The sequence below is a fragment of the Arachis stenosperma genome, chromosome 3 (assembly GCF_014773155.1).
Source record: "Arachis stenosperma cultivar V10309 chromosome 3, arast.V10309.gnm1.PFL2, whole genome shotgun sequence".
Lineage (NCBI taxonomy): Eukaryota > Viridiplantae > Streptophyta > Magnoliopsida > Fabales > Fabaceae > Arachis > Arachis stenosperma.
The window spans coordinates 171173823-171185222 of NC_080379.1; the positions used below are offsets into that span (position 1 = coordinate 171173823).

At 35.7% G+C, this 11400-nt stretch overlaps 2 protein-coding genes and 1 non-coding gene across 3 annotated transcripts; 2 read left to right on the plus strand and 1 right to left on the minus strand.

Moving 5' to 3' along the window:
- Positions 1–648: 648 nt before the first annotated feature.
- Positions 649–4881, plus strand: LOC130970318 (probable magnesium transporter NIPA1). The gene is made up of 9 exons (XM_057896369.1): positions 649–977; positions 1246–1449; positions 1682–1738; positions 2333–2423; positions 2535–2695; positions 2794–2921; positions 3017–3154; positions 3671–3763; positions 4267–4881. Exons 2-9 carry the CDS (start codon positions 1323–1325, stop codon positions 4438–4440), a joined length of 969 nt encoding a protein of 322 aa, XP_057752352.1. The 5' UTR covers positions 649–977; positions 1246–1322; the 3' UTR covers positions 4441–4881.
- Positions 4882–4964: 83 nt separating this feature from the next.
- On the minus strand, positions 4965–5046 carry TRNAS-AGA (transfer RNA serine (anticodon AGA)). Its single transcript has one exon. It is a non-coding gene; the product is annotated as a tRNA-Ser (tRNA).
- A 4422-nt stretch (positions 5047–9468) lies between these two features.
- Positions 9469–10383, plus strand: LOC130967311 (zinc finger protein 4-like). The gene has a single exon (XM_057892129.1). It carries the CDS (start codon positions 9469–9471, stop codon positions 10381–10383), a length of 915 nt encoding a protein of 304 aa, XP_057748112.1.
- Positions 10384–11400: the final 1017 nt, after the last annotated feature.

The following is an 11400-nucleotide window of genomic DNA, read 5'->3' on the forward strand; positions in this document are numbered from 1 at the left end:
AATATATTAAATAAATAAATAATATTGATAGATAAATAAAACTCAAATATACTAAATAAACAAGTAAAAAAAATGCTACATATATAAATTTTAATTACCAAATTTACCACAATATTTTTTAACTAAATAATTAATCACCAAAATAATTAAAAGCATTATAACAGAATAATTAAATTTAGAATTGATTAATAATCATTTATATGTAACAACTAATAGAGTGAGATTCTAATCCACAATTTTTAGATCAATATAAAAAAATTATGGCATTTAAAATTATAGCTCATTAGCAGATTAGAATATAATTAATTTAGTTAGTAATAGACTCTTTTTTTTTTTTTTACCAAAGATAAGAGATTCGAATCCACAATCTCTTAATTGAGTATGGAGAGACTATGCCATTTAAACTATTACTCATTGACAGTTAATAATAGGCTCTTAAATGAAATTCAGATTCCAAAAAAATACCTATATATATATATATATATATATATATATATATATATATAGATATATAGATATAGATATAGATTATGGGCAATGCACATGAGAAGATGTCCAATATTGATAGATTATTATTGTGGAAGTATAAAGTATCCGTGGTCTTCGCAAATTAGTATCTGTCCAAATGCCATTGGCTTAGGTTCTTGTGATTCTAAATGTTTCATACTTGAGTGGAAAGTGGAGAGGCAATGTATCAACAAAACTCGCTCTCAGACTCGGAGATATATATATATATATACACAAGAGTGTCACAAAATAGACACACAATACAGCGAAACAACACGTTATAACAATTTCGCATTGGAACACGCGGGTTGCGGACGATCTTAAAATCTCAAAAATTCAAAAATCAATAATTAAAAATTGAAAATCATTATTTCTTCAGGGGATGCATGCGTAACGGACTCATTTCAATTCCACGTTCTCTTCTTCTGAATCATGCTCTTCTAGCTCCCATTACCAACTTGTTTCCGAAGGTACGTATCTCTCTTCGTTATTCTTCATATCATCGTGTTTGTTCTCTGTCACTCACTCGTACCTAGATCCTGTTACGGGGAATTCAACTAATCTGATTCGAGAACTGTAGTTACCTTCGCTAGCACGGATCTTTTAATTTCTATCCAGTTACTGCTTTTCATGTCATGATTCGTGATTTATGTGATTTCACGTTCGAATTTCGATCCTGTTTGATTCCTTAATTTGAGATGTATGCGTAATATGCGACTTTTTTGTTCATGATGATAGATCAATAGCTAAAGGTGAATTTGTTGAGCGAGCTGTTGTAGCTGCTTCTTAGTATATTATTGTGATTATTGTGATATATGGAGGCAACCAAGGACAATGTTACTGGGCTTATTCTGGCCGTTTCGTCCAGCGTTTTCATTGGTTCTAGCTTCATAATCAAGAAGATGGGGCTTCGAAGAGCAGCCACTACAGGGAAAAGAGCAGGTTCATATATAGATCTCATCATCAATTATCAATATTTTTTCTTCTGTTGAAATTTTCATATCATGCTATCATCTGTGTTATTGAAAATACTTGACCTTAGAATGCGGCAATTGTCTGTTGTCTATTCAGCATACTCTCTAAGTTATCTTTTATCTGTCACTGTCACTTTTTGCTACGTTATTAGATCTGATCAATATATCTAATATCAATGAAATTGTTTTGGTTTGGTCAGCCACTGGAGGGCATTCATACCTACTTGAACCGTTTTGGTGGATTGGAATGATCTCAAGTAAGTGATTTTTTTCCCTGGTTGTTTCCTTTACTGTATTGAAAGCTGAAACCCAGCCCCTTTTGTTTAGTGTATAAGCTACCTAATTTTATTGTAACATTCCTCAGGTACAAGTTGTGTTTGCATGTTGTGCTGTATTACTTGATGATGAGTTTCATCTTTCTTTGGTCTTCATAAGCATTACAAATAGTTGAAATATCTTTAACTAAAAAGGAAATACATTATTGGACTTTTCTTAACCTCTTTTGCACTAAAATTCACGTAACTCTTTGATAAGCAATTGTAAAATGACACTGCCCCTTTTTTACTCTCAAAAGCAAGGGGGAAGACCTGAAGAGGGAAAAACATAATTGGCACATGTTAAAATTTTCAGTGTCATAAAAGAATAAAGAGTCTCTTCTGAAGTGATCACCAGTATTTTAGATCCCTTACATTTACATGAATCTATCATGTTTTAGATATATACTTAGCTGAGGCCTTTTATAGAAAAAATTTCTCATCTTAACTCTTAGTGTTCTGTGATTATTTTTCTCGTGCTACTAATCTTAGGGAATTTTTTCAACTAATTTTGTATAGACGTCTAAATTTTTGCAGTGATAGTTGGGGAAATAGCCAATTTTGCAGCTTATGCATTTGCACCTGCGATTCTTGTAACCCCTTTAGGAGCCTTAAGTATCATTTTCAGGTAAGAGACATGGTATTCTTCATAGCATAACTTTTTAGGAGAGGCATATTGTTACTTCAATAATAAAAATGTGGATGCCGGAAAAATTTACGAACTCATATCATGATGCAGTGCAGTGCTAGCTCACTTTATCTTGAAAGAGAGATTGCACATCTTTGGTGTGCTTGGATGTGCTCTTTGTGTGGTTGGATCTACAACTATTGTTTTACATGCTCCGCATGAAAGAATCATTCATTCTGTCAAGGAAGTTTGGGAGCTTGCAACAGAGCCAGGTATGCTTTCACCCTTAATTGCTTTGTTTCAACTAGTTCCTTCCAAGCATTCATATATGTGTGACTAACATTGGCGCCCATTCTTTTCTCATGAACAGGTTTTATTTTGTACACTTGTGCTATGATCATTGTGGTTAATTTTCTCATTTTCTATTGCGTTCCACGCTATGGACAGACCCATATGATAGTATATATTGGAATATGTTCTTTCACAGGCTCAATTACGGTACTAATTATCTTCAGCTCTCATGCGTCATGGTTGACCATATAAACTTAGCATCGTCAAAATTATTCTTGTTTCTTTGTTGTTGCATACTATAGGTTATGAGCGTGAAAGCAGTAGGAATAGCTCTGAAGCTTACATTTGAAGGCACAAATCAATTCAAGTACTTTCAGACCTGGTTTTTTACACTGATCGTGTTAGGATGTTGTCTTTTACAGATTAACTACTTGAACAAGGTAATCTTTGGAATTATATTTATCAGTGATGTAATGTATTCTGTTCTATTTGCTGATTATTGGAGAATTAGAACCAGAGTCATTTCTACTGTTCCTAGGATTTTCAGAATTTGACTCAGCTTTAGATGGTGATTTGCATGGCTTTTTCTAAAAAAAAAGATTATGCATTCTCCCTCTTTGAGGTTTCTGTCATGATATCACTAGCTAAATGACCACACTTTCATTGTGTAATTCAGTATATAGCATTTTGAGAAAGTTTTGAACAAGAGGCTTTGTAGTGTTTTCTCCCAATTACAATTGATTTGTCCCGGATGAATAAAGCTTGAGATGCAATATTCTAGGAATGTCATGGCATCTTATTTATTCTAGTATCTTCAGTGGACTCACGGTAGAACTTCACCTCATTTCGGCATTCTGTCTGTGTCTTTAAAATAAGTATGTTGAGTTAGCAGTTTGCGATAAGAGCCTTTCTAACTAAGTTGTAATGCTGTTAGTTTATTCTGGTAAAATTTGCAGGCATTAGACACTTTCAACACTGCTGTCGTATCACCAGTTTACTATGTCATGTTTACAACATTTACCATTTTTGCCAGCATGATCATGTTTAAGGTGACTTTTACCTTTGTGCCCTTTATGAATCTTTTGTTCCAAACATCTATTACTTTTGTTTAGAACTTAGAGCTGCAATACTATCTTCAAATCTGGTAGTTTGTAGAAATAAAAATTGCTTCTTCAGAGTGCATGTCAAAGTAAAATTGAAAGATAAAACATGGATGGAAAATGTGATAAACATAACTACCTATGGTATTAACAATAAATCAGTACTCTCTGGCTACTTTTTAGAGAACATGGACATCTAAATTTAGGCACACTGAATTTTCATATTATGTGAATTTGATTAGTTGAGCCAGTGATCACTCTGTGCTAGAGTTAGAATATAGAGAAAAATAAATCTATTCTGTTCAGGATGAGGTTCTAATTTGTATTTCAAAGACCAAGACTCCAAGATTATACTTTGAATTCTGGTGATCTGTTTTCACATAAAATATGTATTGGCACTTTGCAAATGAAGTTCTTCTCTACTTTGGTGGTTTGTTTTTTGTGCTGTGCAGGACTGGGCCTCGCAAAATGCATCGCAAATCGCCACTGAGATGTGCGGCTTTGTCACGATTTTATCCGGGACCTTTCTCCTTCACAAAACTAAGGACATGGGAGAGAAATCGGTACTTCCTCCCCCTGTGTTCATGACTCCAGAACATACTAGAAACGACTCAGAAGCAATATAGCTGTGCGGCAGTGATGGTCTTTTCCCCTTTAGAAAAATCTGATGAAGGTTATGCTAAATGCTCTTTCAAAGATGAAGCTGTAATGGAAAAACGGCAAAGCCAAAAATACATCATCTTTGAAAGATTACAGGAAGCATAGCTGGAAATTGTAGATAGATACATGCCACAGTTTAGTTTCTCCTAGTCTTTCCTATTGAATAATTTTTCTTTTTCGTAGAAATAAATTATGGAAACAGATACTTTTGTTTTATTCTTGGCCAAAAGACTAACAATAATCTGGGTGAACATGAGATTATGATCTTAATCTGGGTGAACATGAGATTATGATCTTTGCAAGTTTTAACCTATTTAGAAGTTCCTGTTATAGTTTATTCTTGTTGCTTTTTCATGTTTGCATATTTGTGAGGGGCAGATGATATGAAAATTAAAAATTTGATTGAACTCGTATTCTTGTAGGCCAAATGGGCAATAGTATAGGCACAAATAATGGAGTGTAATCTTAATTCATAAATAGAAGTATAAAACGTGAGCAGCAAGATTCGAACCTGCGCGGGCAGAGCCCACATAATTTCTAGTCATGCCCGATAACCACTCCAGCATGCCCACAGCTGTTTAAAATTTTCTAAAAATATTTTTAAATTTTTTATTTTCAAAAATTGAAGAAAAGAAAAATAAAAAGAAAGAAAGGAAAAGTAAAATTAGCTGGGAAATTTTCTGCTTTCTTTGCACACGAGTGCTTGTGAGTTTCAATCCCACCCCAGTTAGCCACATCAACTAGTTTCACTTTCTCAGGAAAAATCCAACTTTCCGCGAAAATCATTGTTGTTACCACACTCAGCGCCCAGCTCCTTCTATTTGGATTCCTCCTCCGAAGCTCCACTAGGTAAGTCACCACCGCCATCATGTTGCTCCTCTCCATTTTCAGAGACAATCAACCGTTCATTCGCTAGGTTAAAATTCTGAATTCGAAACCAATCAAAATTCAAGCGAGTTGGGCTATTTTCCCGTTCTCGATGCAATCAGAATCGATACACGACAAGGTTTTGGTGCTTGACGAAGCCGAACAAGAAGAAGAAGGAGGCAGCATCACCAACACCAACTTCACCGCCGTGACCGTTACCGTTACCGTAATCGGGATTGGTTTGAGATGATTCCTCCTCGACGGAAGAAATGGACAGAAGCGGAGGAGAAAACCCTAATCGACAAGTATGGCGAGATGGTCGGTGACGGCACGCTCGCGAAGATGAGAACTCGCGAGAAGAAGTTCAAGCCAATCGCCTGTCACGTCAACACGATCCACCACCTCCGCGACCCTGTCGCGTTCCCTTGGCAGTGGTCCTGGAAGGACGTGTCCACAAAAGTGCAGAACATGCGCCACCAGTACCTCCTTGTTAAGCAGAAGATCAAGAAGCCTGAGTTCTCCGGGTCGGAGAACGGCTCTTCTCACGGTGGGGATTGTGATGGTGATTTTGATTGGGTGGAGGGACTCACGCATTGGTCTAATTTTCTGAGGTACAAGGATGTTTTTGGGGATGTCCCACTTGGTGTTGGTGGTCATGGTAGTGGTGGTGATTTGATGGTGGTCGTTGACGGGGATCGAGATCACGATCATGATCACGGAGATGGGTTTATTGATGGTAGTGGTGGTGGTGGGGGTGGGGAAATGGATATAGTTGAGTTTGAGCAGATTGGTCATGGTGAGGATGGGGATTTTGGGGCTGCTATGGACAATGAAGTGATGGGTTTGGGGTTTGAGTATGATGTTGAGGAAGGGGAGGAGAATTGTAATGGGAGTGGTGGCAGTCGAGCGAGGGATGATGTGGAGAACGGTTATGTGTGTGAAAATGGGGAATTGACGGGGTTGAATTTGAAGAAGAAGAGGAAGGTGGTTAAGGGGATGGAAAAGAAGGCATGGAGGTTTCTAGCTAACCAGCTGAGACAGTTGAGGGAAATGGAGGCTCGGTTCGAGCAGCGTGAGATGGATAGAGAAAGGGAGAGACAAAGGAGGGAGAACGTCCGAGTGGAGCTCGATAAGCAGTGGGAGAAGAGACTGGAGGAGAGGGAGAAGGATAGGATGAAGGCAAGGAGGCAGTGGATGCCTAAGTGGGAAGCTATGGAGAAGGAGAATGAAGAGATGGAAAGGAAAAGAAGAGATGAAGAGTTGATTCGTGAGAGGGAACGGGAAGAGAGAATGAATTGCAGGAGGCTAGAATGGAAGAAGAGGGTTGATGAGATGCTAAATCAGCACCGAGCAGAGATGGGCCAAATGCAAACCCGAATACTTCATGAGCAACAAAACCTTACTAGCCAGTTACTTGGTATATTCTCACAATGGACTGCTCAACCTGCTGGTTTATCTGATCATACTAGTGCTAGCAACCATTATCTTTCACAAATGATGCAAAATTTGCATCATGTAAACGGAATGGTTCATGGTGACACCAGGGTTGAGGGAGACAATCAAGAAGATCAATTCATTGTTGATGGATGATGCATTCCCCCACATTTTGTGTATCTGCACTCTGATGTCCAAGGATCATTTCATTTACAAGAGGAGACATAAAATTGCACATAACTGTCGAACGCATTCTTAACTGTACTTATGTATCTCTTCAGTTAGGTATGATTGTACACTCTGTCTAGTTTTAAACATTTTTGATGTAACTATCTCTATATATATAATAATGCATTTTGTTCCTTGTTTCTTCCTTACTGAATTATGAAACTTGAGTTGTAAAAGTCACATTCTTTTTACCTAATATATCTCATCAATGCTTCTATGATTCTATCCACACTATATAAACCGGGAATTCACTAACTTGTCCATTGAAGGATGAATGTTATGAGGAATTTAATTTACAATCTAACTCATTTGTTTTTTCTAAGAATACTCTATACCCTGTAGTGCAATATTCATCATCTATATGATGCTTGCAATGAGTTGAAAAAATTCCTATCTTGCTTTCTTTCCAAGTGTTCTGTACAAGTCACTGAAGTCAGTTCTGGTATTCCTGTGTGCTTGATAGTAGTGAAAATTTGAAGGTTAGATAGAGGAAAGTTGAGAGAGGTATCTAAGCTTATAGTTACTCCATTTTCACTTGGTTGATTGAGTTTATCAAGAGTCAAACTATTCAGAAAAGCTTTGTTGTTAGGTGAAGACACACCCATGCATATCTATTATGCCACTTCTTATTTCTGTATTTTTTTTGCTGTTGTTTTAGCTATTATGTATAATAAATATAATTAATGGGAGAAATAGATCTTCTACTGAGCTGTGTTGTCAACAAAGCTAATAATAATATTGATAAAGTTGTGCACATTACATGAGTCCTCTTGAATCATGATTCATGATGTCTTGTTGGAAACTTGAGTTAACTAATGATTATTATGGTAAGAATAGTGTTGTCATATTCTTGCATTGCACCCATTGGGTCAGACTTCGATCAGCTCCATTGACAGGCATCAACCAATTATTGCACCACTTGAATTTCCACTATTTCTTTTTCAGTAGAAAAACCACCATTGTGAGCATTAAAGCCTTGAATATCAGACAGAAACTTACCAAAAATAGAAACCCTTGAATCATAATATTCACCTGCAGTCTAAAAAAAAAATCCCATTAAACGCTCCCGTGTCTTTTGACCAAATCAGATCTTCATTCTCCCCAGCTTATTAATACCGAATAGATAATAAGTTAATAACACAAAATTATTATATTTAATTTAATATTTATAATTTTATATTATATAATATTTATAGTTATATATTTATTAAATTTAAATTGTTTATTTATTTTGGTAATAATTAAAAAATATAAAATAAAAAATTGTAGGTTACTTTTTGCTGATTTTTACTTCTTCTAAATATCTTTTATTTGCAAATTTCTGGCAATGAATATAACTATTTGGATTGAACTCAACTCTTAGTAATATTAATGTAGTGAATGTGGAAAATAATCAGGAAATAAAATATTCATCAAATATTCACCTTTGAATGAAAAATTAGTTCTAATTTGATCTAACGATAAAACTTCCTTATTTTACCTTCTAAAGTAAAATCCTACGGTAAACAAATTGGTCCAATAGTTTATTGGCATAATGAAAATCAATTGAGAAGGAACAAAGGAACAAAGACATAAGAAGAAAAAGAAAAAAGACTTGTTGAACTTATTTACAAAAATAATTTGCTCACATAACATTTTTTTCTTATTCTAAAACACAAGTCAAATTTTATTTTCTAAAATTGGAAAAATACATACATACATTCATACATGTATCTTCTTTAAAGAGGTAGTGTTATCCGACAGTAACAAGAATTAAATACGAAAGATTCGATCTCATTCCGTTAGCAAACTCATTAATGAGAAAAAAACTTCAAGAAAATTAATTAATTGACAGCCCGAATTCGTTGAAGATTATCAAATCAATTTTTTATTTTTTTTACACAGATATTATTGTTTAGTACTTTGAAATTGTAACGATGAACCGGTGCAAGCAATTCTTTCCAATTGCAAATTGGAACCGAATCATTAAGACGTGAAAATTTATTCCACACAAGTGGACAGAAGATGGTAATAAAAATTGCCTTATCAAACAAGTTTGCTCAGCAAGAGACAGCTGAAAAAGGAAAGTAATTTTTCATTTGTTCAAGATATCTGTATAAAACACCAAAATAAGCAAGTTATTTGTAATAACCGAGTTTTATCAACTTGTACTAAAAGTTTAAAATAGAACACACTATTATTAGTAGCAATAAAAGCACATAACCCTCCCAAATCACGTAGCCAATCAGTCAAATTTAATTCTAAGATTTTCTAAGTTAATACAAAGATATTAATTAGAAGAGTAGAACCGATTTCTCTAATTATAAAGATCTCAGTATATTCAATTAAACCTTTTAATATTGTGCACAACTACAAACTCTAATCAACACTATACAATACAAGTTTTTATATAAATAACCTTTAATCATGCCACTATCAATACCTATTCAAATTCAAAATTGCATAATCTCTTTCTCTCTTGAGCCATGGCAGGACAAAGTTCTGATGCTTGTCCTTCTGAGTCCTCTAGCATCTCTGGCACCTCCCAAGGGATTGATAACAACACAAGGGACAATGATCTAGCTTCTGAACCGGACCAAGCCTCAAATTCCAATAATAATATGGAAAGGATATTGGATTTTGTGAAGCTCTCCAACAACGATGTTTCATCGATTCGTTGTTCTTCCAACGTGAAAGAGCTCGATTTTTTCAACACTGGGAAGAGGGTGATGGGATCATCGTCAACTTGGACTAATAATAATGTTGACGAAGGAAAAGATGAAAACACTGAAGAAAAAGAAAGGACTTCAGAGCCGAAAACTTTCTCTTGCAATTTTTGCAAGAGAGAGTTCTCGTCCTCTCAAGCCCTTGGTGGGCACCAAAATGCCCACAAACAAGAGCGTGCGATAGCGAAACGTCGCCAAGGGATGGACACGGGTGCTTTTGGTCACCCTCACTTTCCATATTACCCTTACCATAGCTTTTCCACACCATCTTTATATGGGTCCTATAACAGGACACTTGGGGTAAGAGTGGAGTCTATGATTCACAAACCTTCTTATCCTTGGTCTGCTGGTCTTAGGTTTGGTCGTAATCATAATTGGTCAACGCAGGGGATTCTAGGTTCATCATCATCATTAGCACTTGATAGGTTAAGTATTGAGGGTTTACAACCAAATAATGAAGTAGGTGGGGTTAGTGGAATTCAAGCAAGTTCTTCAAATTTGAGAAAAGAAGATGATAATGATGGTAATGGAACTACTTCCCAATTAGGAGATTCTTCTACCAACAATGTTGATACAAGTCTCACTCGCCATGCAAAGGATGATCAGGATACCAAGCCAGATAATGAACCCTCTAGTTCCGAGTCTCCAGGGCTTGATTTGTCACTTAAGCTTTAAGTTTGAACTTTCATTCATATTAATTATGTAGTTTATGCTTTTTTTTTTGTCTGTATTTTTCATCTGATCAATTTAGTATATTGACAATGTCATAGATTAAACGGTACTAATATATATATGGTATAAATGCTAATGTGCATTACACTTTTTTCGTCCTATCTTATTATCTTTTCATTCATAAGCATTTTTCATTTAATAGTTTAACTGGCTAATTAAAAAATCTTATGCAAAGTTTGCAACTGCTTCACTTGCACAAGGTCGTGTGAAGCATATTGAAATCTTTACATTAATTAAGCTCACAGATATGCAAGTACTGCTAGAAGCAAAGCAATCATAACTGATACAACAATGCTACCAAATAAGTTGGTTTTTTTCCATGGATACTAGATATATAATTGCAACAACATAAATAATACTCTACTGCCTCACACTTTCACGGTCACAGAGTTTACTATATCACATTCACATTCGTCAGTTTCTTTTTTTTTTTTTGGTAATAGAAGTCAAACAAGAGTCTCAACTTACTAATAACTTCAAGTGGAGGCAAATATAGAAATAAAGACAATGACCACTAAAAATGTCTGTACACATAAATAAAGAACACTATTAAGGGATAAGATGATTACAGGTTTGTCCATGGAAGTTGGTGATGGTCGCCGGACTCGGTTCTGCGAAGATGTTTGGCTACATTGTAGTGCCTTGAAAGATCGGTTCTCCCGACTATTCCCTGTTTCAAACCAATGTGGTTCTTTTATTGGGGATTGTGGGTTTTGAGATGGTCTAGAGTGGGTGTGGAACTTCCTATGGAGGAGAGAGCTCTTCAAGTGGGAATTGGGGCTTGTGGGTCACTTGCATGAGACTTTGCGACCTGTGAAGCTAGTAAACACTAAGGAGGATAGAGTGGTGTGGAAATATGATAGACTTGGTATTTATTCGACTAACTCTTTTGTGCAGGTGCTACAAGAGGGAATGCTTGGAGAGGATATTACCAGCTACAGCTTCACTAGCTCCATTTGG